This window comes from Ambystoma mexicanum, chromosome 6p, assembly GCF_040938575.1.
Source record: "Ambystoma mexicanum isolate Mex_15411 chromosome 6p, UKY_AmexF1_1, whole genome shotgun sequence".
Lineage (NCBI taxonomy): Eukaryota > Metazoa > Chordata > Amphibia > Caudata > Ambystomatidae > Ambystoma > Ambystoma mexicanum.
The window spans coordinates 1,146,973,827-1,147,001,652 of NC_090935.1; the positions used below are offsets into that span (position 1 = coordinate 1,146,973,827).

The window sequence follows — 27,826 nt, forward strand, 5'->3', positions numbered from 1 at the left end:
TCCGGGGAGTGTCTATTCAGCGTTTGCAGCACTAGGCGTCTTTTAATGCAATTGCCGAGCCCATTGACGTTCCAAGTCAACACTCGGATTGTTCTATTTCTGTTCACGTTAGTGATTCCAGCTATTCGTCATGTGTTTCAGCGATAACAGGGTGCACTAGTCCCCCGATAGCACTGTGGCGTTTCATGTTATAATGAGAACAGTCAGGGTTGAAACCAGGCTGGTGTTTTATCGGGCGTGATTCCATTTGTGATGTGTAGAGTGCTAGCAAGCACGGATTGACAATTGGTGCGTTAAGGGTGGTGTAGTCTTTGGCATTACAGGTGGCGTGGTATCTCGGAACATAACTAACTTGAAACAAATTCCCATCCCCCCTCCCTATACTCCTCCCCAACATGAAGTATCTGTCGCCCTAACTCTACTGGCTACAAACAACTATATCGCCAGATTCAACTTAATGTGAGCTGTTTACACCTTTCTCCCGACTTACTGTTCTTGTGCAAGTCTGGTGTTCCAGGTCACAAGTCTCGATCTGAGGGCGTGGCTTTGGCCGATGCAGTGAGTGCCCCCGTGCTTCCCAGGCCGCGTGCCTTACATAGCACGGTGTGATCTAATAGTTCGTTAGGTGTGTCGTGGTCGAACAAAATGCCTCATCAGTATCAATGTTTCAGTCCATTTCCTCTTGTTGTGGTGGTTCCCGCACCGGGGGTTGTGGAGCTGGGCGTCCTCTGTCCGGTGGTGGGCGGCGGTTTCTGTTTCTGCCTCTGTTGTTTGCGAGTGTCCAGTCGCCTGCAATGTGCTGCTTTGCCCAATTCCATGCTTCTTTCGGGTCTGAGAAATGTATTGTTGTCCCACCGTGGTAAATTTTGAGCTGGGCCGGATAGAGCAGGCCGTATTTAACGTGTAAGGATTGGAGTTGCCTTTTGAGCTGATCAAAAGATTGCCTGGCTCTCTGGATCTCCCTTGTGTAGTCAGGGAAGAATGTCACTCTGGATCCATTGAAGGTCAGTGTGCCTTTGGCTCGCGCCGTCTGGAGTAGCGCATCTCTATCTCTGTAGTTCAGCAGTCTTGCGACTATGGTGCGTGGCGGGGCGCCGGGTATCGGTTTTCCAGAGGGGACACGATGCGCTCGTTCGATTGAAAAGAACTTCGAGAATGTCTGGGGCTCAAACATGTCGCTGATCCATTGTTCTAGGAACAGTTCCATGGAAGGGCCCTCCGTTTTCTCCGGTACGCCCAGGATGCGCACGTTGTTTCGTCTCGATCGGCCTTCACTGTCCTCGGCCTTCTCCTCCAGTGTTTTCAAACGCGCCACCACTCCGGCCATCCTCTGTTCCATGGTGCGCAGCCCATCTTCATTCCCAGAGATCCGCTGTTCCGCTTCTCCCGTGCGGGAGGACAATTTCTGGAGATCATGACGGAGAAGCGAGACATCTGTACTGATGCTGTCCATCTTTTGTTCCATAGAGGTTCTGGAGTTAGTTATCGCCGCCATGATGTCCTTTAGGGATATGGCTTGTTCTGTTTCTAGCATGGGGTTCGACTGTTCGTGGTCCGTTTGTGCGTTTGCTGCGGCCGTGGTGAATTGATCTATCCTGCTTTGGCTGGTCCCTCTTTTTGTTTTGTCCTTCCCCGTAGTGGCCGGCATGGTTTGTGGCGTTTAAACGGTACCGTCCGGGGCAGATGTTTCGTTGGGCAGCGTCGTTCGGGTGCGGTCCGCTGGACACTGTGGTAGGGTTTAATACGCAGTTGGGTCTGTACGGTGTCCAAAGCCGCGGCCACCAATCATCGGTGTCTCGCCGTGAGTAGGTGTGCCGTAAGGTAGTTTCACCTCGTATTCCGTTGTCGACGGTTCTCGGGCAGCGGGAATGGGCGAGGATGTAGATCGGTCCCACGGGGTCCCTGTGCCCCAAAATGGCGGGTTCCCGCTTTCCCTTTATCCCCCTCTCCGTACCGCAGGATAGAGGTGGTAGTCGTCCGGTGACGGGCCGGGGTCCCCTCAGGAGTTCAGTGGTCGCTCCGGTGGCATCTGCAGGCCGCGGTCGCATGTGCGGGAATATTGGTGCGAGGCCGTGTGCCTACTATCACTGACTGTCGACGCCGTGTCCAGGAGCGTATCTCTTCCGTTTCACGATTTATCCTCGAAGTTAGGATCCTTCGTTTGCCGTGCGGTCCGGCCCGGCCTCGACCCCGTCGGCCGCCGGTGTTCAGGCAAAATTCAGTAGTGCTTGTTGGTGACCACGGCACCCTTTGTTCATCCGCGGTTCGCGGCGGCCATCTTGCGAGCTCCGCGGCGCGTCCGCTCGCTTTCAGAAATATCTTACTAAGTGGGTTCCGCGGCACCGATTTCCTCCAGGAACCGGTCGGGACATTCAGCAGAGGTTCCCACGTCGAATAGACGCTTTTTGGTTGTGCAGGAAGCAGGATTGTTTCAGGATACGGCTAGCGGCCCGGGAGCGAAGCGATCTCACGTCCTCATCGCTCGGCTGTTGGCCACGCCCCCTAACCTGTCATAGTTGAGGAATTTAATTATTGCCCCAGTACTGCACCTGTTGCCTGGATGTCTCTCTAACAATCTTTCTTTGATTGCTTTGGGCAGAGCGCCCCCTTGTGTTCATGTTCACGCTGAGAATGCCTTTCCAATGCAAATGGTTCGGCCCAATTAGCTGCTTCTTTACCGCTTCTCGCATTTCTAATTATATCATGATGGCCTGGGGTCTAAGGTGCACGCAAAATAATAAAAGGGCCGAATGCACTAGACTCAATTTAAATCCGAAAGTGGTGGACAGGATTATAATCTGCCACTTTGCAGCCACGTGAGAATGCCATGCTTTACTGTTTGACAACCCCCTTGGATATGCATGGCAGTAACTGCAAGGGTATTTATTGTCCTGCCTTTACACCCTCTGAGGGGTCAATTCCGAGGTGCATGCAAATGTAAGAATGTGTTCTTCCATGAAGGAGGAACACTTTACTTACAAACACCATATTGTGATGGAGAAAGAATGCAGTACTGGACATGAAAGCTTCGGCTTTTGCATGTGTCTGATTTATGGCTTGACAACAGCCCTAGCAACCATCAGGAATGCAGGGGATTCTCCTCCCAGCAGCACTGGTTTAACACGATAAAAAAGTAAAATACGGCACTTTTGATGTAAACGCCACTGCACAATTTTTCCCTTATGAATATAGCATTTTTAGACTGCAGCACCACTTTTCTAGTTTAATGAAAGTCTAAGGAAACGTTTTTGAATTAGAAAAGTGTCAGTCTTTTAAGAAATGCTGGCAATGCCACTGGAGCACATGTTTCCCCCACAATGTGTGATTTTAGCAGCTACTGCTGCTGGAAAGCACGACATCTCCCCTCCAATATTTGCACCCACTTCAGAATGATTGTGCTGGAAACTGGAGCAGAGTATATCGTATTACCTCACACTTTTTTTATCACAAGCTCAGAATTGTCCCCTTTAGTGTTGACATAAAAAGGCCCCAATGACTGGCCCCATGGGAGTTGTTGTGTGTGGAAAAAACAGGCAGACATCATCCTGATCTGCACAGGATCTGTTTTGAAACATGCCTTTTCTCCTCACAGGGTTTCCAGAGAAATTTGGAAATCAGCCACAAGATGGCAAAGTGAGTCATTCAGAAGCAGATATCAGTTCCAACATCTTACAACATGTCACTAAAATAACAGGTCACGAACAAGAGCCCTGGTTTTGCATGTTCAAAAAAAGGGAGTTAAAATACGGCACTACAGATGTGTTAACATAGACATACACACTTTTTCTTTCACAATGTCTCAGTCTGCAGCACCACCAAGAGTCAAGGACATTTTCACAAATACAAAAAACTCTCTTAGAAATGCCTGCAATGTAACTAGTGCACACAGTGGTCCCATAAGGACAGATATGTAACAGCTTTTACAGCTGGAAAGCTCAACATCTCCCCGCCAGCCTTTCCACCCACCTCAGAATGGTGGTGCTGAAATCTGGGGGTGGCAATGCCACCTTTCTACACTGATTTTGTATCAAGCTCAGAATTGGACCCAAAGTATAGGTTCTACACATTGAATCCTCCCAGCACTCCTTCTGAAAGCACCTTAAAGCACTTTTTAATGCAGCCGCAACATCTCCCCTCCATTGCTCTGCCTCCCTCAGAATTGCATAGAAAATGTTTAGGTGGCAGGGTTTGCTGGGCATCAAAATCAGGCCCTTGTCGTTTTGTCCTCCATAGAAATCCATGCCAGCGCAGTCATTGCGATCAGAAAATGGCTTCATTTAATGCCTCCAAGCACATATCTCTTAACTATTTTTGTAATTAATATATTTTAATTTTATTGTTTTTTTTATAACGCGCTTAATACCCGAGTTCAGTTTCTAAGCATAGATCCGGGATTTGAACCTCTGTTTCTCTGCATGGTCTTGTTTTCAAGACCAACACGTTGCCCCTGTGCTATCCTCCATTCACTTGGTGTTTTCAAGAACCCTTGCTTCGTTATACGGCATCTTTATGTTATCACAAATAGCTAATGTAACAACATAATGTCACAAAGAAGACTTTAAACAAGTCTGTAATTATAAACCAACTCTGAGGATGAATTTGAACTAGTTGTGAGAACTTATCCACAGAACAGAATATAAACCTTTGGCCAAAAAGCCTGCAGTTAGCCGGTCACATGGTTCAGGAGTCATCCAAGAAGAACGTTTCAGAAGGATCACTGAGTAATTAGTTGTTGGCAGAGAAGGAGCGCTACCTGCTGGGCATCTTCCAAATGGAACCACCAAAGGGGTGTATTTTACCAGCCACCCTGGTGCCTTGCGCTGGCTCAGCACGACGCCGAAAGTGATATTCACACTCTCACTCCTGCTGCGTCTGCACCATCTCGACCATGTCCTCCAAGCTCCACGAGGCAATGCTTGACTCCTTATCGAGTATGTCTGCAGGGTAGCAGTTAGAGCCATTGAATTCCGTGCCTTAGCCGAAAATGTGGTGGACACCTGTAAAATATAACAAGGGGTCCTTTCCATTCCCACCACCCAGATAAATACACAAGCATGGGTCCAATCTGGGGTTCCTGGATATTGGAGTCATCCCTGCACAGAAGAAGTTCAGTTCCACCCCTGAATTACTCATTGGCATCAATTACAACAGCACCTTTAGGTGCCAAAAGCGGGGATCACACAAGCAGCACACAGTGGCCACCTTAATTCCTTCTACCAGTCAGGACCTCACCAACTCCACTGCTGATGTCACACTGCACGCCGCAGCATGGGGACTGTTCATTATAGGCTCCAATTCTTGTTCCTTCTGTGCAAAGATACAACCCTTACTGGGCCAGGTAGACTTGTACCCTATCTGGAGTTCTGCAGAAATCTCTGCAAAACGTGTTTGCATGGATTATCACCATGACTACTGTGAGAACCAAAGGGTGTCTCACCCGCTAGTCCTCAGGGACTTGTCATCCAGGTGACACAGCCATTGCTTTTGGAGCCAATTCCTGGGGATCGACCAGTGCGGGGGGGGGATCACCTGGGTGAGCGGGTTTGTATTGATATGCACCATTTTACAGAAATCTCATTTAAATTTGTTGTCTCCGTTGCTATGGGTTGAGTGAATTTCCCTTAGGTCGAATAAGTAAACTAAGTTACCCGACCTGCAGGTCTAGTTGAATTTGCAAGTCCTAACTGTTATTACTAATGTCATATTTCAGCAGCACACAACAATGCTGTATTGTTGCTCATTTTATTTCTTTGGTACAAATAACTTCTGGTGACATTAGTAATATTAGTACAACATTGCTATCAAAATGGGTCTCTTTGCTAATCAATACAATTTTAATGACCAAAATCTGCTAATCAATTCTTGAAAACTAATGTAAACCTTGCCTGATACCAATTAGCTCTCCTCACATGAATAAAAGGCAGAAACCAACGACACACTTTGAGCAAGGCGGAACAGGGGTACGAGCAGTACTTCCGAGACAAAGGCAAACCTACTGGAGCAGGGCGACAGACCAAGGAGCGAGAGAAGCGGGTCAAACGCTCCAAGAGTGCCCTACCGGAGGTCGTTGCCTCCGACAGGCCACAGAAAACATGTGGAAAAGGCCAGATCACACAAGTGAAGAGTGCATTGTGTTTTAAGGATGCCAGTGACCCTCCCTGGTGAACGGCAGGGTTGGGGAGGCGAGGCCAAGCCTGTGGTACTAACTGATAAGATAGATTTCTAAACTCTGACCTGGTTGGCAGATGTTAAGGAGGCCACTCTAGTTTAGTGGAACAAGGGAACCATCTAGACAAACCAGACCCATCTACGATATCTTGACAGGTGGTCAAGACGAAGTCTCAGGAGGGGTGAGAGTGATCAGAATCTCACAATGAGCACACACAGTAAAACTCCACAGATTACCCATAGACAGATGTACGACATGCATTACTTACCGTAATAGCATTTCTGATGATTGTATATGCTTAGATTCACATTCTGAGCATATAGTCCAACATCTAGTGGTAATCGCAGAGTATTGCATCTTTCTTTCGAGGTTCGAAAGGGGACGTCGAAATGGGCGTGACTGTAACACTATCCCTAACGTGACGTGTAATGTACCCAAAATCCCTCACGCGTCGAGGTCCTTCAGATTGCGGTTTTTCTGCTGTGAGGGAGCCTTATAGTCAGCATATGTGATTACAGAAGAGAGAAGGTGTAAGATGTTTATGCTCCTTCTACTCCATAAGGGGAGGAAGGGTGGGCGCATGTGAATCTAAGCAGATCCAATCATAAGAAATGCTATTACGGTAAGTAATGCATCTCTTCTGATGCTTGTTAATCTGCTTAGACTCACATGCTGTGCATAGACTAGCGAGCAGTACCCAGAGATGGTGGTGGGGTGTGTGAAGGAACATTAGCAAAGAGATGTCTAAGCACCACTTGTCTCACCTGAGAGTCAGACCTAGAGTGTGTATCTAGGCAGTAGTGTTGTGTAAAGGTGTGCAGAAACCTCCAGGTTGCTACTTTGCAAACGGAGTCAAGGGGAACATTTGCAATGTCTGCTATGGAAGCCACTTTGCCCCGAGTGACGTGTGCTCTGGGCTTGAAGGGCAGGTCTCTCTTGGCAAGTGTGTAGCACAATGTGATGCAGTTTATGATCCACTTTGAAATCACTAATTTAGAGACAGGGTCTCCTTCTCTACCAGCTGCCACTGAAATGGGTTTGTTTTCCTTAGTGGTCTTGTTCTTTCCAGGTAATAGATCACTGCTCTCCTCACATCAAGTGTGTGGAGGCTTCTGTCCACTACATTAGTGGGGTTCTGGAAAAAAATGGGTAGTTCTATTGATTGGTTCACATGGAACTTTAAAATAAATGTAGGCGCCAAATGTGGGTGAGGGCGCAGGACCACCTTATCTTTGTGAATCGTGACAAATGGGTCTGCAACTGAGAGGGCTTGCAGTTCACTAACTCTCCTTATTGATGTGATCGCCACCAAGAATGCAGTCTTGTAAGTGAGTGCTTTAAGGCTAGCCTTATGCATAGGTTGAAAGGGAAGCCCCATTAGTTTAGTAAGTACCACGTTCAGGTCTCATCCGGGAGCTGGGTTGACAATAGGGGGATGAAGTCTTTTAACCCCTTTCATAAAAGCTTTGATTGCTGGAATCTTCCACCACAAAACCTTCTTTTGGGACGTGGTGTATGCTGAAAAGTGTAGCTAAGTGGATTTTTAGGGAATTGAAGACCAGGCATGAATCTAGCAGGTCAGTCAGATACAGGACAATATGTGTTGGTGTGCAGTCAATGCAAATGATGCTTTTGCCACTGCACCAGATGACAAAATGTTTCCACTTGCTGGAATAGGTTGGTGTTAGGTTTCCATGCTTCCCTAAGTATGTCCATACATCTTTGAGGGAGTTGGAGATGGCCAAACTCTATGATCTCAGGAGCCAGGCTGCAAAGTTGAGAGTTTGAGGGCATGGATGTATTGTTTCTCCCCTGTCTTGCGAAAGCATGTTGTGAGGGCAGGGCAGCTTCCTGGGAGGGAAGACTGACATTGCCATGAGATGGGTGGACCAATGTGACTGGTTCCTGGTGCATCTTGTGCACTATCTTGTTGAGCAGGGGAGTCGGGAAAAAGCTTAAACAAATTTCTCTGACCATGTTATCCAGAGTCAGTTCCCCTTGGAGTGGTTCTGCGGGTCCCTGAAGGCGTAATCTGGGCATTGTGCGTTCTCCAGAGCTTTGAACAAGTCAATCTCTGGGAACCCCCAGTCTGAGAAGATGTTGAGAACACTGTCTTTGTGTAGTCGCCACTCATACTCTACGAGTAGTGGGAAGTCTCTGCTGACTATGTCTGCCAGAAGATTGAGTTCCCCTTAAACGTGTTGTGACAGGAGGAACATCTTGTGTTTGAGATCCCATTTCCATAGGTTCTGGGACAGTTTGGATAGCCCTGGAGAGTGAGTGCCCCCTTGTTTGTTCAGGTAATACATGTCTGTGGTACTGTCTGTGAGGACTAGGACTGTCTTCGCCTGGAGGTCTGTTTGGAATGCCTTAAGGGCCTTGAATACTGCTAGCAATTTCAACAGGTTTATGTGGTTGCTTGCTACCGCTAGAGACCACAAGCTGTGCGCCGTCTGGTGAAGGAGGTGAGCCCACCACCCTTTCAGAGATGCGTCCATGGTGAGAGTGGCATCTACTGCGGGGGTGGTGAAGGTCTTTCCCTGCAAGAGGTTTTCCCTTGACCACCACTGCAGAGACTGAACGAGGGCTGCCGAGACAACCACTAGATCGTCCCATTGTTCGCTGGCCTGACACCATTGGCTTGAGAGCCACTCCTGCATGGGGCGCATGCACAGACATGCGTGAGGAACCAGGTAGATACAGGAAGCCATCATCCCTAACAGTCGCATGGCCTTATGTACGGTCACCTCGTGACTGGCTACTTAGTGAGGGATCTGGAATGGCATGTTTTGAAACCTCTCATTGAAGGGAAAGATGAGGCCGTATTTGGGTTGAATTTGGGCTCCTAGAAACTGTTTGACTTGGCTGGGGTCTAAACTGGATTTCTTCTCGTTGATCGAGAACCCTAAGCTGAATAGGATATCTATCGTCTTCTGGGTGTTTGTAAGCCATGTTCTGTACGAATCCCCTGTTATGAGCCAGTCGTTGAGGTAATGGTAGATTGGGATGGACTGCCTGCGCAGGTGAGCAGCTACTACCGCCAGTACCTTGTTAAACACTATTGGTGCCGAGGGCATGCCGAAGGGAAGAACCTTGAACTGATACTGCGCATCCTCTATCATGAACCTTAGGTACTTTCTGTGCGCTGGCAACATTGAAATATGAAAGTATGCATCTTTCATATCCAATGTTGCCATGTAATCCCCCCGCACCAGCAGTGGGATTACTTCCTGCAGAGTAGTCATTCTGAACTTTTGTGGTTTGACATATTCGTTTGCTGGGCGCAAGTCTAGAACAGGGCGCATGGTGAGATCCTTTTTGGGTACAAGGAAGTACACTGAATAAATACCCTTGTTTACCTGATGAATAGGGATGACTCCTATGGTGCCCTTTTCTTGAAGGATCTGCACCTCTTTCAGCAGTATCTGCAGGTGTGTTGGTGATAGTCATCTGCTCTTTGGAGGATGGTACCAAAGCGGCCGGTATAACTCCATACAATAACCGTGGGTGATGGTCTTGAGCACCCACTGGTCGGAGGTGATCCACTCCCATACATGAAGAAATGATGATAGCTGCCCGCCAACCGGGGAGGCACGGGAGAGGACCCGGACTGGCGAGTCACTTGGGTGCGGAGGCCTGGGAGCCTCTTGGGGTGGAGTTTCTGCCCCAACCTTTGCCTTTGTGCTGTCCCCTTTGTTGATAATGGCTGGTGCCAGTTGAACACTGTCTGGAGGACCATGCAGTACACCCTGAGCCGTATTGTCCGTGTGGGGATCTGGAGAAGGACTGCCCCCGAAAGGACTGGTGAGAGTTTGACCCTGCCCGTTGTTCAAATGGTTTGGCTGTTATTTGGTTAAAGGACTTTAAGTTCTCATGTTACTCCTTAGCTATTTCTAAGGCGTCATCCACAGCCTTGCCAAACAATTTAGAGTCTTCTACTAGTTTGTTAATGAATGATGCCTGGGTCTCCATCTTAAAACCTGAATTCTTAAACCAAGCGTGAGAAGAGTACCCAATGCAAGGGTGCATCCCACCATTTCCGCAGCATCTAACATGTTTTTAAGTATGTTGTGTGTCACTTGCCTTCCCTGAGAAACGACCAGCAGCAGGCGTGATCGCACTAGTTCAGGGACCTTTTGGAGGCCTTCTTGAAGCATGTTCCACTGCACATCGCTATAACTTGCGAGAAGAGTAGTGTTGTTTGCTATTCTGGTCGAATATGCTGCTGACGTGGTGATGTGCCTCCCAAGGGCATAGAGCTTCTTGCAATCCTTGTCGGGGGGCCTCTGCAGTAGATAGTGGCACCCCAGCCTTTTTCCTGGTGGTGGTAACAACCAGCAAGTCTGGCGTGGCATGCCCCCGAATGTACATCAGGTCTGATGGAGAGGGGCAAAACAGTTTCTCGACCCGCTCGTCGACAGATCTTGTGAGTGACGGGGACAGTATGGAGGGTGCAAGGTGCTTCTTGATGGAATTTAGCAGATGGATTGCCTGACTTGTGGGTTTTTTTCCTTCAGAACGTCCTCAACAAAGTCAGTGTCTTGAACAGCTTCCTGTGTGGCAATCTGGAAGTGGTATGCAGCCCTTTTCAGGATTGCATTAAACGCCATCTGATTGTCAATAGGCGATGCCTGCCTCTGTGGAGGCGAGGAGGGAGGATCCAGACAAATGGCATCTGGGTCAGGAGCTGGAGTGGGGGAAAGCCAAGGTGCTTCCTCTGCAGGCTGATTTTGACCCCAATCTGGGCACTGGTCAGGAATGTCCTGCCCAAATGGATTGTCTTCACAACCTTATGGATCCTCGTACACCTCTCCTGGTTCCGAGAACTCACAAACTTCCTCTTGGTGAGTAAGAGTTTGGCTTGAAATCTTTTGCACCTTTGGTAAAATAGGGCAGGAATGCCTTCAGGCAATGGGTGTCCTTCCAGGGGTATTTTCCATTGCAAGATGACTTAAATGGAGTCCTCTGCCTAGCAGAGGTAAAAGGCGGTAGCCAGACCAGAAAAGGAAAGAGGGTGGGGGAAGAGGAAATGCATTCTCGGAAAATAATCAACCCAGGGCCCCACTCTCCCTACTGTAAAGGACTGGCTGGAGGACCAAGGCCACGCGGTTGTCAGACATCAATCGCTGCACCAGTCGCTGAAACAGCAGTTGGATGTCATTGGTGGAGATATTTCCGAAGCAGTCATCGATGAGAGTAAAAGAACTAACGACCATCGGTCGTGGGACAATGGATAATTATTTTTGCAATATAAACTTTGACGAGCTCTGCATAAGGTGACCAAATAGTTGGACGGAAAAAACCAATCTGAGGGACCTCGACGCATGAGGAATTTTGGGTACACTACACGTCACATTAGGGATAGTGTTACAGTCACGCCCATGTTGACACCCCCTTTCGATCCTCGAAAGAAAGATGCAATACTCTGCGATTACCACTAGATGTGGGACTATATGCATACCATGTGAATCTAAGCAGATTAACAAGCATCAGAAATCAAAAATACATTTATTATAGGCCTTTATAACAAAACACGATTAAACCATAGTAATAATAAAACAGTTACCACACACGCTTTTCACTATGTAACATATATACTAAATGTGTCTTGATTAATGCTGATGAAAGGGGAGAAAATAACCACAACCTGCAACAGAAAGGGGTAAATTCAACACAGTTATCGTATTAGGCAGTCTTTAGAGTCAATCCCTATCTCATGCAGTCCAGCCCTAAGAAGTCATGAGCCTTATGCTCAAAGTACAGCAGTGCGTTAACAACGCAAGGTCATGCGTAAAGCGAAAAGCGGGTTCTCTTCAGGGAACTGTATCTGTTCAGGGTGGGGGTTGAGGCGATGAAGAATAAAGCACTACTCCTTGAGGGGGGTCTACCCTTGCAGATAGAGTGACTTTCGGTGTTCGGGAATAGCTGAGGAGCACTGGCTAGCCAGCCAAGGTGAGTATCTTTTAAAGGAATTGCGTGCAAAAAAGCAAATGGGTGTTCCAGGGGGCCATCGGTAAGTGATGAAAGTACTCACTAACCCTCAACACAGTCCAGATCAAACTTTGCCAGTCTAGTCCACTTCGCTAGTATGTTTCACCCCTGCAGTTACAAGACGCCCCGGCTCTCAGTGGCTGTGGGACGGGATGATCGTCTGTGGCGGGACAGTAGCCTTTTCTCAGCTCTCGTAGAAAGGAGAAGGATAGTTCCGATGCAGCACGTCTCAGCAAACAGTGGGGCAGGTCTGCAGGCACTTACAACAACAGTCACCACAGCGGGGCGATACAGGGACCACAATTGCTTGCGGCGTGGCGCTCTCTCATAAATTGAGATCCATATGAGATAGGACAACGTTTCGGTGGGAGAGGGCCCAGGACCACAAGTAAGCGATGCCCAAAGTCTCGAGTCTCAACTCAGGACGGCGGCACTCCTGTGAAATTCCATGGGTTCAAGCTTGTCAGTTCACTGGATGGCCCAGGAACAATTCCGAAGAGGTCTTTGCGAGGGTAAGCAGGAGATGCCAAGAGTAGTTGGTCCCACTACTCCAAAGGGTTAAGGTGTCCTTGCAGGCCTTCTTGGTACGATACAAAAGCAGGGGTCTGACGGGACAACAGCTGGGTCAGGGTGCCAAACCGTCCAGTATGTCTCTGGTGGTTCCACAAGTCTGCTCTTTCATTCAGGATACTTTGCTCCTGCTGTAGTTCGGTGTGAATTCTATTAGCCAAGATTCGTTCCACACCCAAATCTCAGATAACCAATAGAAGATCTGCTCTCTTGCAGGCACGCCATGGGTGGCCCAATCGTGGCCCACCATGGTTCCAGTCATTCAGGCCTACCAGACATACTGGCTCCAGTAGTGTGATTTGGGACCAAACAGTCTCAACCCTCTTCCTGGGCAATAGCACACGTGACATGCAGGAGACCGCGAAAGATGAGGTTTCGCAGGAGGCTGCATGCCCAAATAAGGAATACCTGGGTCTCTAGACCTGGGGGAAGGCAAAGGGACAAAATGGCCAAAGGACAGATCAAAACTCTTCGGGGCACAGGCATTTTCGCCACTGGGCACAGTACTGGCCAAAATGAGGTAAACGCGGTATGGTCCATAAAAACGAGGTAAAAATACTTTAAAAGTAATCTGCTGCCACCAGTTCGTTTTAGGCACACCTGTACAAACAACAAAAAATCCTCAGAGAGTGGCTAGGGCCATAAAACAAAAGGACCCCTATGCGTGGTACTGTAAGGTACTTGTCACATAGATAAAAAGTTACCAAAAAATGGCAACATAGTCAAAGACTGAAGGATGTGTCAGTTTCCCCATAACAAATGAGTGAAAGCTCAGAGGATTGCAGCTGAAGGCCAGGCTCCACTGGAAAAAGTCAGGTTAGGTAAGCCAAACAAAAGCAAAACATCTGGTGGGTCCATAAATGGAGGGACAATTGAACCTAAGAGAAATCTTTCCTAAAACTAACCTTGACTCGTGAATTGAATGTCGCAAAACCAAGAAAGTTTGAAGTCGCAATATTATATTACAAGTGAAGGCTGCACGCATGTGGATGAGAGGCGAGGAAATGCAGACCTGTGAATGAACTTTGAAGTAAAAGACAGCTGCAAAATCAGCAATACTAAGTAACGGAGTGGTCCGGCGAAAGGAAGTAGCCCACTCGAAAGTCTCAGTGAAAGGTACATTGTTTGAAGCGATAAAGCGAATGAACAGCAAAAGTGAATTAAAGAAGTTTAACTCCTAGAGAAGGGGAGAGTGAAAGTTAAACTGTAAACTTTGAGTCGAAGAGGTCCAGTGGTGGTCTGCAAAGAAAGCCATGCACATTCGAAAGTCTTCGACATCCGAAGGTGGTCTGAGCCCGACAGAGGAAGACTGAACTATAATAAGCTTGGGGAAGGGAGCCCTCTTGCAAGTTTGGGTTGAACATTGTCGTGAGAGGTCTAAGCCCGACAAGAGGGGGATCTTTGTGAACTTTTTGGTTGAAATATTATTTTGGAAGTCAGGAAAAGAGACTAACGTGGAAGGCCAGGAGGGCCTCGATCCACGTTTTTGAATGGTTTATTGTGTTGGAAAGCGAGCCAGAGTGTGTCATCCATGGTACAGGGACCGCCTTACTGTGTGAGGTCTAACGTGGGGAGGAGAGCTGGTTCAACCACATTTATTCATTTGAACACTGATTTTTTCCTTTTGCATACATTTTCCTTTTTACACTTTTTGTACAAGAGATAGGGCAGGCATTAGGTTTTGTTAGCATAGGCCATTTTTATTTGACAGACTCCACTAGGACTGGGTTATTTATTATTTGATGGTCGAGACTACTCTCATCTTATTTATAGGGCAAAGTACAGGTTTCTCCAACCCCAACAATTTCAATAAAGCTTTTAACAAATTGTATCCATTGTGTCAGTATCATACTTGTGATACCATGCCTCCCCTACACTACCCATTCCTATCACCGGGAGCATGTGGATTTATTGTGGCATCCTGGGAACCCAGTGTTAGTGTGGGTCTCCTGAGGCCGCAAGGGATCTGCATTCCCATTCCCCTAGAATTGTCTAATTTGAATGGCTTGTATCAGGTTGTAAAATGAATGGGAGATTTTGGTTGCCATGTTCACCAGTCAGCCATCATTATTGATCTATACTGTGCACACAAACAGCAGTGTAGAGCACCCTGCAATTACTGTGAGCATGTGGTGAAAGGTGTGGACACCAAAGGACATTCACTGATCTGCCTCTGGAGTGTGCTTAGATGAGAAACTGAGAGACTTTAACTTCCAAGGCAACAGAAGCCACAAGGTTAACGGGAGCCTGGACAACCCGAGCAGGCAGACGCCATACCGAGGACCTGCTAAAGCAAGCATGACAGAGGGCCAGAGGATTTTGAGAAGTCCAAGAAACCTGAAATATAACATACAGAATTGGGAGGAGAGAGAATCTGGAGAGTGCAAATATTTACAAGCCAGACAAGAACACTGTCAAGCACCAAGGGGGAAATGGTGTAGTTTTGTTAAAGAAACCATGTTTTCTTGAGGAAAAGGCAACCTTTTGGAGTTTATGAAAAATTGGCACACAGCCCTGTAAAAAACCGAGGGTGTTTAGCTGCCCAGACCCCGGGGATCTCTTGCTCAGGTGGCCAGGGCATGTCCATCGCCTTTGGATCCAGACCGTGGGGGTGGACAAGTGTGGGAGGATCATCTGGGTAGGGAGTCCTCGGGGAGTAACACCCGATGGGGAGACATGGTATCCCCCCTTCCAAAGTACCCCTGTCCCATCATATGCTATAGGTTATTCAAACTTCCCAGCCCACCTCCCCTTTGCTACACAAACACTGAGACGAGGATGAGGAGATCTGAGGCTGAAAAGAGTACTACCCATTCAATACATTGGACACGACCCACTAATAAGATCAGGCACTTGATCTTAATTACAAACACCTGGCACCTAGTAACTCTCCCCACATCGTTAAAAGATGGAACACTGAGACACACTCTGAGCAAGGCGATGCACGAGAAGGAGCAGTTCTTCCAGAGCGAACCTGGGGACCAGGCAGAGTACTTTCTCTGGAGCCACTGAAGCGGGCCGTGACACGTGGGAGATCGAAAGAGCTGATCACCAGGAATGCTGAGTTGGAAGGAGATCAGCTGGAAGCTCGCAATATCCTGTGACCACTGAACTTTCAAGCGGTCAGCGAATGAGAGAAGAGGGTGGTGCCTGCCAGGTGCTGCAGGAAGCAGCACGCTCCCCTCCGCAAGGCGAGAACTAAGCGAGGGAGGATTCCGGAGTCCACAGGTGGCAGCCTTCGCAATGGAGGAGGAGGCGTCACTACAGGGAAGACTTTGACTACACGGCCGGTGAGTGATGAAAGAGGACGGGCCGTGCATCGCACACGTTGAAGGTTGCGCCATTGCTTAGAGGTCTGAAGTAATGAAAGCAAACATTTATTAAAGACTGTTCAAAGTAAAGATACTGTATCAACGGGGTGGTCCTGCGAGGAGCGCTCGCATTTTTCAAAGACTCTGTGTGGTGGATGAAAGTGCAATGTAAAGTGAAAGGCCACGTGAGAAACGTGAGCGAGGTAACAACTTGTGAATAACTGTGAGAAGCCTGGGGAGGCTGAAGTGAAAAGGAACTGAAAAACATGGCTCGAGCCCGACTGAGGGAAGCCTATGAAAATGTGATTGCAGCTTGTCGAAGTGGTCATGCTGAGGTAAAAGCAAAAGCCTCGCAGTTTCGAAGGTCTTCGACAGTGGAAGGAAATTAACTTTTGTAGGAGGCTTGAGCCCGACTGAGGGAAGTCTATAAAGTGTGAGTGAAGCTTCGGGAAGGGAGCCCCACAAATTGTGATTGAAAGATTTGAGCCCGGCCGAGGGAAACCTACACTGAGCATTGGTACTCAGAAGGAAATTAACTTTTTGTTGAACTGTTTTGTAAGCTGCAAAGTGATCTGGGCTAGAGTGAGAGAAGGCAGAGAGGTCCAGCAGACAAACTAATAACTCATTTTGTGGAAGGAAACGTGGGCCCTGGTCCACGAAACAAACTGAATCCTGTATTTTGATAAAAAACAAGAACATTGTACAGAACCAAGCCTAAATTGGTGGAAGTGTATACATAAAACCTTTTTTTCCTGGAGAGAGAGTAGAGAATTGTAAAGAACTGAGATTTGACCTACAGAACCTGCGGAGACGTTGTGAACTGTGTTTTGCAACATTGATGAACTTGTAAATACTATGGACAAGAGATCCAAGTGGTTGGGCCAGGCAGAAGCCGTAGACAGAGGCTATTGCTCTGGCCTCCTTTCTGTTAAGTTTTCCTAAGTGGTAGGCCAGTTAGTTTTCTTTTGAGCCCCATTATTTTTAGTTTATTAGGCAGGGAACGTCCCTCACAGCGGTAGGGCTGGATAGGCGTATTTCCTTTTATTTTTAATAAACACCCTTGAACATGCCAGTAATTAGGCTGAGTCCTTCTTCTGGTTCGCCACAGCACCTTGGCCACTGATCTCCTCCACACCCTCCCTCCCCCACCCAAGAATGCCCAGCTCACATTACACTTAAAACAGTAGGCACTTCTAACAGCTTGCTGCTTTAATTTCTTCTCTAAGTCCTGTTGGATCCGACTAATGAAGGGCGAAAAGTACTTTAGCGCACACATTCGGATCATGCCAAGAAACTTCCATGTCTTCTACAGCCTAAACTTGATTTAATTCCTTAATCACATGCTAGTAAAACAAAAGGAGGTCAGTCAGCATTGTGCGGCCACACAGCTGCACATGCAAACCACCCAAAGACAGGTTAGCCAGGAGATCTCGCTCCAGGAGGAGGAAACTAGCTCACACTTCAAATGAAACAAAAAAGAGGGTTAGGAGGAAGGGTAGAAAAGTGTTCAGGATGGGTGTAAACAGAAAAGGTACTATTTTGACATCATCATCTTCAGGTAATTTGCATGTAATCTACTATAATCATTAAATTCTGCTTTATCGAAACAAAGGCATTAGTTGCAATGCATTCTTATGTTTAAATTACACTCCTACTCCTTCCTAGGTAGTTTCTAAATAAATGACATAAGTGTCCTAAAAATAATATGCATGATGGAAAAGCAGGCACATCAATTGTTTGAAATTACTCCCACCAAGGCCCTGATATACAGTAGTTTATTTGGTCAAAGGCGTGCTCCCCATAAAACAAATATAGTTGTACTGGCCTTTGTAGCACTGCTTCATTCAATCAAAGCTTTTACAACTGGCCGTACAATTTACCTCTGGGAGCTACAATTATTCAATACAGGAGCGGGGGGCACCCACATGAAGGAATTTACCTCTGGGAGCTACAATGAATCAACACAGGAGCGGGGGGCACCCGCAGGGAGGAGTTCCCAGGCTGAAGCGTGTGTACCTGTGAGGATAAAGATGGGCACGGGGAAGCGGGTGCGGATGGCGGGCTCACAAAGAAGAGATTCAGGTTTAGGTAGTGCTCGTGGCTGCAGAGGATCCTCAGGAACTCCAACCTCATCGAGATCAAAGTCGGGAAGGAATTCAACTTGGTCGACAGCTGCAACACAGACAACAGGGAAATATTTAACCAAACAGTTACAATCTATTGTTGGACGCTGACTGCTCACTTCCACTCACTGATCGAACCCTATCATTTCCTATGATCAGTTGAATATTAGTTGTGCCAAGGTGGTCAACATATGCAATTGCTTGCCCACCCTCCCAACAACGAATACCTCTACCTCCCCTTCTGCCCTTTTACCTCAACCCTAATGCCCTGCCTGTTCTCTTCTTCTCAGGGGGGGCCTTCCCCCCCCATTTCCTACCCCCTATTGCTCCATCTGAACTCCCCCAACCACTACCCAAGTGTTCCACCACCCGTACCCCACCTCACTCTGATAGTTACCCATCCCCTATAACCGCCCCCTCTGCGCTCCCAGTTGCCCCCACCCTCTCAGATCTACTCTAGAGACCAGTTTAACCCTCTGCCTCCACTTGACCCCATCTTCTCGAATCCTCATGTATCCCATCACTCTGTCCCAACCCTGCCCCCATCCGTGTCTTCACCTTACATGCATACCCCACACCCTTCCCATCCCACCCCTTTCCTCACCTACTGAGTTTTTGGGTCTCTGCTCCTCACTACGAGGTCAATACGTTGGGGAAGTCAACCATTCTAAAGGATCTACCATTCCAGCCTGGTGACCACTTAATGATGAACACTTTCTCTATTTAGCATCTGGCGTCGTGCAAGCAACCCGGTGCCCTCTCTTCTGCTAACATTACTAAGATTTCAACTCTGCTTGTAGCTATCCAATTGGCTCTATTTCATTATTTCGATTTTTGTAGGTCGCCTAACCAAAAGACCGATTTTTTTCTGCCCGATTTTAGGCAGCTTACAAAAATAGAAATAATAACATTACCCCCCCACCATCTCGTCTCGTTTTTAGTCCAAATCGGAGAGTTCCACCCCCGAAACCGCCTCCCTCAGCCCCCACTGCCTGCCTCCCCTAGCAGCCCCACCCAAAAACACACACACACACACATATACGTACACACAACACATACACAAACTCCATACCACAATCACCCATTCCCTATGGAGTTACCCCCCTGCCTCTCCCGATTTACCACCCTGCAGCTAACATAACAGCCCCATTCATGGTCTGCTCATCTAGACTCACCCCCGCCTTCAATTAACTATCCATACCTTTTTATCTTGTATATATTGCCTACTGTATACTATGTATACCTATTCCTGTAAATAGAAACCACCTGTATATACCTCTTGTAAGTATTACTTGTATGTAAATGTTATAACTCCTATGTAGTAACAAAGGTTTGCATATACGTGTAACTGCTGCGCTGTGTTACCCTTGGGTATGAAGCGCATTACAAATAATAAACAAACAAACAAACAAATGCACAGACACACAAACTACGCGATCTCTGTCAGTGCCGTTTCCGGGTCCTGAAGTGTCTGTCAGCCCCTGCGCGCACTCGTGTGCTTCGCAGGGGGTGACAGTTCGATTTAGAAAGACCGCTCTGTGCGGTCACACAGCGGTCTTTCTAAATCGTTTTTTTTTGTTCGATTTTCAAAAAATTTTTATTGACTTAATACCATCCAATTCCGAGTGGTAACATTCAATTTAAAAGGTGTACAAACACTTTTAATCCATGATGAAGTGCTGACAACTCAACAGTACAAGGTTGCATCAAACAGCCAGGAAGTCCTATGATATTTCGGGCCCTGTGTGGTGTCAGGATACGCTGAAGTAGTTTGGGACATCCTAGACTTACAGGTATAATTACAAGGGGCGTCTCTATGCAGCTTTTTTTCTCAAGTCATTTCTGTCCTTTGGAACTACATATTCAATTAAATGTACTTTTGACAGGTTAGAGACTGAAATTTGGTTTGGGTATTTTGGTTTTATTTCGGCTATGGCAGAGTGGCCTAAGTCACTACTATAAAAGAATGTCGAAACACTGTAAGGAACAGCTAGTTGCTGGCCCAAAAGCAGCTCCTCGTTATGGCGTCAGCAGCTGCCGCCCGCTGCAGCCATCGCTGTCAGCAGCAGTCTCAGAGGGCATGGGCTTTCATACTTTGATCTGCAGTTTTTTTCTTTAACACAGCTTTGTGGGGCCATCTCGCCCTTCCTCACTATTCAAACAGTGTAAGCGGCTAAGTGGCATTACTCTCTATGGGCCTCATCACGAGTTGGGCGGTATCCCCGCTGTGATACCGCCCAACTGTAATAGCGTTAGCCCCCACCGGTCCGGCTGTATTACCGCTGAATCACGGGTTGGGCATTAACGGTAAATTTCCATTCCCCATTGGGTCCATTGGAACATATGTAGAGGTCGAAGTGGGCAGGAGCGGTGTTCCTATACTTTTTATTTTTAAGTTTCACTTTTCCTATACTTTTATTTGAAAAAGAAACGGTTCTGGAATGGTTTAGTTTTTAAATAAAAGTGTAGGAAGAAGTGGAAGCTTGCACTTCAGTGCACTGCACTGAACATTCCCATAAAGAGCAGGTGTGTTTGTTTGGGGGTTTGGATTGTGTGTCGGAGGGGGTCTGGCGATGGGGTTTGTGGGGAGCGTGGGGCCAGCAGGGAACATAGTTCCACTACTTATTTTCGTACAGTTCGACCACTGATCAAATGGGGCATTTTTGGCGCTAATACTGTGCGCTAATACAGCCGGCGGTAATACAGGGCGCTAAATGGGATTTTCAAGTCCAGAAAAAAGCTGGCGGTAAAACAGCCCATTTAGCGCCCAACTAGTGATAGGGCCAGCCCTTAAATGCAGTGGTAATACCGTTACTGCCGCATTGAAGGGCTACAGCCCATCTCGCAATGAGGCCCTATGTTCCGGTGACTGTTCAACGCATGGAATACATTAGAAAACACTTGGAAGGAAGAAATTTACTTTTAATGATGCTGTTCCTCCTTCACAGCTCACCTACTTTACACAATATGAAACATTCTTTCATCCTAAATTGAAAAGTAATCCAGAAAGGAGACTGCACCGCAGATTGCAAAGTAATTGCTTTATTACAATGAAAACCTACTACAATGAAAAATGTTGCCCTTCCTGATGACACTTGTTTCGGCCTTTCTCTAGGCCTTTTTCAAATCAGGGCTGCTTAATCTTATTATCTTGTATGCCCCTTAAATTGGCGGAAAACTTCTCAGCTCATCATTGTCCGGGTTAGATCCCTTCTGACTCAATTGTAGCGTAAAATTGCGTGATTCCTAGGCATCCTAAATGCCACCCCGCTCTGGAGCCTGAGCAGGGCGAGCCTGCAAAGGGCCCCATGCAGAGCATCCTTACAGCGTAGAAGTACTGTGATAGGGTGATGGTGCTGCTCTGATGTCATAACCCTGACAATGCTACACCTGTGATGTCACTGCTATTGTAAGTTATCACATGGGAGAAGGCCGGGGTAAAGCAATGTTCCTTATGTAAATGTCTCTCGGTAGGTTCCCTATTTCGCAGCTCGTTCTTGTACACGCACCTAGCTTCTTTCCAAATAACCAGATTTCTTTTTTAACACGTTATATTGGCATTTATGAAAAATGAGCAATCATGCATTCCCCGTATTTGATCGTAAAAGAATTGCAATGATCTTTACTTCATTCTTTAGCCAGTTGACCTCTAGCGAGCACCACTGGCCAAAATGTAATGCTTAAGGCGTTTGTCACAAAAGAAACCATTTCTGATTGTGGGCCACTTTTCACTGCTGCTTGGGGTTACTTTATGTCCCAGTCCGACCTTGCTGCACAGTTGCTGATAAACTGCGTTATATGTTTCCTCACTCACACCATTTGTGTGCTAGATATGCTTACCACCCAAGTCAATGAAGTCCTTAGTTGCCACCTCAAGTTTAGTGTGTTTAGGCAAATTTGTCGAACCAGTCTTTCGTAGGTTTAGATGAAGGACTTCCAATATAACCTAAACCATCACACCGCAGAGAAGCTTGCAGGGTCCTTACCAATGTGGAGTTAGGGTTAATTATTTTGCTAATTGCTGGCACATAGGGCGTTTCTTTTTAATAGGTACATCTTGTGATCATCCAGGCCCATTTCATCTTCTTTCACCTGAATGTACTACAGGACCACCAGTCCTCATTCCCTCGTGTCTGGGGAGACTCGCGGGAGGCAGAATAAATGCTGCGTGCACGTGCCGGATTCTACGGGAATATGGCATTCAGAAAAATATATATATCTGGTAATGGCTTCCTATGGCAGCCACACCCAACGCAACATGGGTAACGCTTAACAAGTCTTACCCTATTGACTCGAATCAATTAGGAGTAAAGCAACATAAGAGGTGTACATCCGGTGGTGAAAAAAACAGACAAGCCACTCAAGCCGTCCTCATTGCTGTAGATGCCGAGAACCCAATCGATTTTGTCCATGGGAATTATCAGGCAGTCTACGTCAACTAGAGGTTGGATAAAAATATAAAGCAATGGTATCCACTTTCTCCGAGGCCAGGATTCGCCTGCAATGCTTTCATATGAAACTCATGCTGCATAAAGATCTTTCGAAATGCAGTATCCTTCTGCTATAACATCACTCCAGTGGAATATGCAAGTCATATTCCACTGGTGTGACCTCACCGCAAGCCAATACTGCATTGCCGCTGCCTCTAGGCTTTACGGTGGCTGTAGAGGCAGGTGAGGGTGGTTGACAGGATCACAGGTATTTCTTTTGCCCATGTTGTCTATGAACCCATCATGTCTCCCTTATACATCTCCTGTACTTGGGGCACACACGGACAAAGCAGGGGGGTGTCAATCGATGGCAAGGGGACCATAACACACAATTGTAGATGGGCCACTATAAACAACGGGGTCCATTTCACCTGGGATTTCTGTGTGAAATCATAGACAATTGGTGCTTTGCTCTCGTTGTCTACCAGATGTCACTCAGAACCCTTCCTTGGTGTAGATCCCCACGGTTTGAGGTCAATGTTTAGCAGGGACACCAGTTTATATCACACTCCTTCTGCGACTGACTTTCCAGGCTTATCGATTACTGTGATATCTGCTTATGTCGCCATATCTGTTATTTGAATGAAAGTTCCAAAATTAATGAGCATCCTTAGCAATGCCTAAATGAGTGTGGACACAGGTTTGCACAGCCATCCTACCCCCAGCCTTACTGATAATTAGTGAAGCGATTTCTCGCAACGCCTTGTTTTCACAAATTGGCCACAGAACTGCTTTAAGTGAGCTTCTACCGTACCTGATTGCAATAGAGTTTGATGAGGTTAAACACGAAGCCGCGATCCATCAGCGAAAGCAGGTCATACAAGAAAAAGGCCAGGCTTATGTTAATCTTTTCTGCTTGTTCAGTTTCCTGTGCAAAAACAAAATAGTGAATTAGGGAATAAATAGAACACCTCAGAAATCACGTTACTGTTTGTTTCATTTGTTTACTTCTGTTTTCCAGCTTCTTCTCTCGAGACAGTTATCTACAAGGGATTTAAATTATCTTAATCGACAAGGGCCTTCTGAGTGACTATGAGAGAGTGAGTTCCTTTCTATAGAGCACACTATACTATTGATTACCTACATAGGCGCATAGGTTATAGACCTCTGAGGCCTCATTACAGAAACTTTGCACTGGTGCAAGTGCAATTTTGCATTAGGCAAACATTGCCTTAGTGTAAATAAATATTCTTTCATTGCTTTTTTCTCCCGAGAGTAATGTTGCCTTAGAGCTAATTCCATGCCCGATACCCCAAGAGCTTGGTTCAAAACACATGCACAGAAAAGAATGTTTGTCCTTGCAATAGGGCAATTTTTCCCTGGTGCCCATCCAATCCAAAGTTGCACTTTCACCAGCGCACAGTTTCTGTGATGCAGGCTCAGAAGACTCCAAGTTAAGCTCCTGCGCAGGGAATCCATGGATTTGGGAAGCACAGCGTGGTCGTAGAGAAAGAGGAAGTAGAAAAGGACCTGGCTAGAGCGGGCCACATAGAGCACGTGAGCAGCCCGAGTTCCCATCCTGCAGATATCTCTGATGCAAGTCTACTCTTAAATAACATGACAGCCTGTATTAGCCTTTAAGAAGAAATAACACCTACTGTGCGAAGGTCATAGAGATGATTACTTGTCACATACTCATACCACATTTCCAAATCTGACTATATCCCCGGGGAGTATTTAATGAAGCCAAATAAATCAAATAAAAAGGTATGATGACAACTTCATGCCACCCTTAAAACAAGCAGCAGGCAACATGGGTATGGGGATGGGGACTTTACACAACATAATGCCCATAACATGCGTGCATCCCTAGTAATGAGAAGAATCATCTTATAAAGGTACCACAACTGCCCATTGGTGCCCCAACCCTCCATTAATAATGGTGGCACTGAAAACAGACTCATTCGATGGCCAGGTGGTCCCAACTCGCCCATTAAGAAAGACACTGGCCGCCTCTACCAGGGGGAAAACCTAGGGTTGACTTTTATGACAATTCTTGCCAGGGTAGAACACAGGTGCTTGGGCCTTCAGCAATAGCAATTCTTTGGGGGAACAAAGTAGTATTTTCGTATGAATCAGGATTCTATTTCCATTGTGTACAGTCATTGGGGTGTGGTTGTCAGATTTAGTTGGAGCAGCACCAATTGGTTACTAATGGCGGAAGCTAACTACCTAAAGAAGAGAGATAGCTGCCCCTTTATATGGATTAAGCCTACAACCAACAGCTAAACTGGTTATCACTTTTATGAGTACTGTTCCCAACAGGTAGGCGCTCCTCAAAATGAAATTCAAGAATTATGGTTTAAATCTACTGTACAGTGATTTCATTCAACGTGTTATGTTCAAACTCAATTTTCTAGAAAGAACGTGTTACATAAATGGAACTGGACAGCATTGGCTCGTATATTGAGAGACACCGCACTGCATGGACTGGTGACTGTGGCTCATTAGCGTCCTCACACATTTCAGCAAGAAAGCCAAAGTGGCTAACATGTGTAGATGTTATTAGAATCATATAAAAAAGCTCCACTTCAAATAGGAGATGTTAGTTTCTGCATTCCTCACTACTATTTGACTATCTGATCCTAGTTTTCTGCCTAACGCAGGAATGCCCTTCCTTTCCCCAGATGCCAGGATCCTATCCTGCTAAGTGGAGTTACACGTCGCGAATGTTCCCATCAGGCACTTCTGTCAGGTGCAGAGACAATTATCTTCTTGGCCATTGCTCTGGGGGGGGCGAAGGGGGAAGAGAGAGAGAGAAGAAGAGAGAGAGCAGCGGGGAAAAGATTGCCAGGAAAGAGTGTGTACTTATGTTATAGAGGTAGGAGGATAAGAAAAGTAGAGAGAAGGGAAAAGAAGGAGCTAGAGCAGGAGCTGACTGGTGGAAAAAGAGGAGCATGGGTGAAAGGAAAGAGGGAGATGTAATAGGGAATTCAGAAGTGAAGTAAGGGGGAAAATCAGACGGGAGAGAGGGAAGGACTGAGGGGAGAATACAGACATATGAGATCACGAAGGGAAGAAGAGGAGGAGGAGGAGGCAGACAGAGGTGAAGAGGGAGAGAAGGTATGTTGAAGACAAAACAGACAAAGGGGTTAAGAAGGAGAGGAGGCATGAAGAAGCCAAAGTGGGTGGGTCGGTAGATTGACACATAGAGTGAAGGTGAGCTGTGACTCACACCCCAAATAACACTAGCCTTTCATATGAGTAGGCCAGTCAGACATGTTCTCTGTGCCGCTATTGCGAAATCCACCTCTGCGCAACAAACCTTTGGTAAGGGTGGAAGGGGATTTTCAGCTCTGAGGGAAGTTAGTAGGAACAGGATAAATATATAGCAGTATGCCCTAGCCTAAGAAATAGCCAGCACCACCTTCCTTGTCCCTTCCCTGTCGAGCAGCACACACTGAGCCCTCCAGGGAGAAGGCCAACCTACTTCTTATAGGGCACCTGAAAATTAGCAGTATTCAGGGTCTGTTTTGAACCCTAGTCTCCCAATTAGAGAGAGAGTGGGGAAAAAGAGTCAGACTGGCTTATGGGGAAACTGGAACCTTTCCTCATATGCTAGCTTATACACGGGCCCAGTAAGGCTTTGGTAGTCTAAATCACAGGACAAGTCTTCTGGAGTGCTGGTGAGGCTGGAGAAGAGACTGTCTTGTCAAGCAGTGACTGGCATGACTCCACTCAAGCTCCTTCAGACTTTCTGAGGCCTGGTGCTGAAAGAGGCCTATAGGCCATTCTTCCTCTGAGGGAGGGGGCAGTGGTGAAAATCAGATCTGTGTGAGCCACGGCATCAAATGAGCCCCAAGCCCAATCGCCCTTAGGGTTCTTGTTTAAGCATGCCTTTAGGCAGACGTTCAAGGGAAGACCTTCAGACCTCAGCTCAAACACCATGAAGGTGGCACAGATTATCAAAGAGCGGTGAGATTTTCTGTAGCATGAAGAAATGCAGCTTCTGTGCAACATCCTCTCTCTCCTGCTTACCCTGGCTATTTCTGACCCCCTCTGCCAGCTTTCAGACTCAATAAATTAGAAAACGGCCGATATGAGTATCAAGGCTCGAAGTGCAGTTCACTGAGGGGCTGATGTATGTTGTTGAGATCCGGAGACAGGGGTGGGGGTTTGGGGCTTCTGTCTTCATATATGTGGATGATTTCACGAGATTAATTGGGAACGTTGGGAAAATGAAATGTTCACTAGAATCTCGACCTGGAGGGAAAACACATCTCTCACTTCATTGTGATTTCAAACATTAACAAAAATCAATAGAAAAGTCAATTCTTTCACTTTGATGTTATCAGTACAACGAACATACATCTCACATTTCTTGATTGAAAGGGTGTGGTATGCGTTGGAAAATGCAGCAAGCGGTGGAATCGCAGCAGCACTTCCCTCCTCTATGTGATGTCTCGGTCTACGCATCCTCCTTTCACACTCCACTCTTCACTCTGCTACTCTCAGTAGCCAGGCTACACAGCTCCCTGAGTTATTGCTCATTGGCTTCTCCATTGTTCCATAATTCATTCTACAGGATAATGCTTGTTGGCCACATCATGCTGCTCCTACCATCTATTTTGATGCTATTCGCCTCAGACTTCAATATTCTATTTTCAATGGCAAAAAACCCTCTTCATATGTCGTAAAAATACAGATCCTCCGGCCACGCTGCGCTCTGCTAAGAGAGGCATGTGTCACCACTACCTTACCTTCTGTGGCTTAAGCAAAAGAGTCCCAATCTCTGAGGTGACCACGTTCACGATGGTGGTGATGTCGTCCTTGAAGCGATCGGAAAATCGGGTTCTCCGAGAAGAGTCCTGCCTTTCCACCTGATGAACGTACTGAGCCATGCTCTTCACCTTACAAAAGAGTGACACAAGCATTACTGTGACAGAATATTGATATCGGCGTTTTCCACACTTAACAATGTATGATCCACTTAAGAATGTAACGCAATCTGAGAAGGTTTTCCAGAACAAGGCCATTTAGAAAAGACGCATTCCAATGTGCTCCGGGAACTCCACTGACAAGATGCGTTTTAGCTTCTGGTAGTGTGTGGTGGGTTCCCTTGTCCTGCTAGTACCATGCCAGGTTCCACTATAAAGGTAAGAACCGTTTTATTCCAGTGTACAGGTAAGTCCTTTAGTACAGTCCTTGTGTAGCCGCCATTAAGATATAGGG

General features: G+C 46.8%; 1 protein-coding gene across 2 annotated transcripts in view; it reads right to left on the reverse strand.

Moving 5' to 3' along the window:
* Positions 1-27,826, reverse strand: part of DOCK8 (dedicator of cytokinesis 8) — a 1,170,453-nt gene that overhangs the window by 321,477 nt on the left and 821,150 nt on the right. For both annotated transcript variants that reach the window (XM_069625758.1, XM_069625759.1), the window contains 3 exons: positions 27,355-27,504; positions 23,409-23,522; positions 18,058-18,213 (listed from right to left, as the gene is read on the reverse strand). In XM_069625758.1, the coding sequence (XP_069481859.1) occupies positions 18,058-18,213; positions 23,409-23,522; positions 27,355-27,504 (420 nt within the window). The remainder of the gene's footprint in view (positions 1-18,057; positions 18,214-23,408; positions 23,523-27,354; positions 27,505-27,826) is intronic.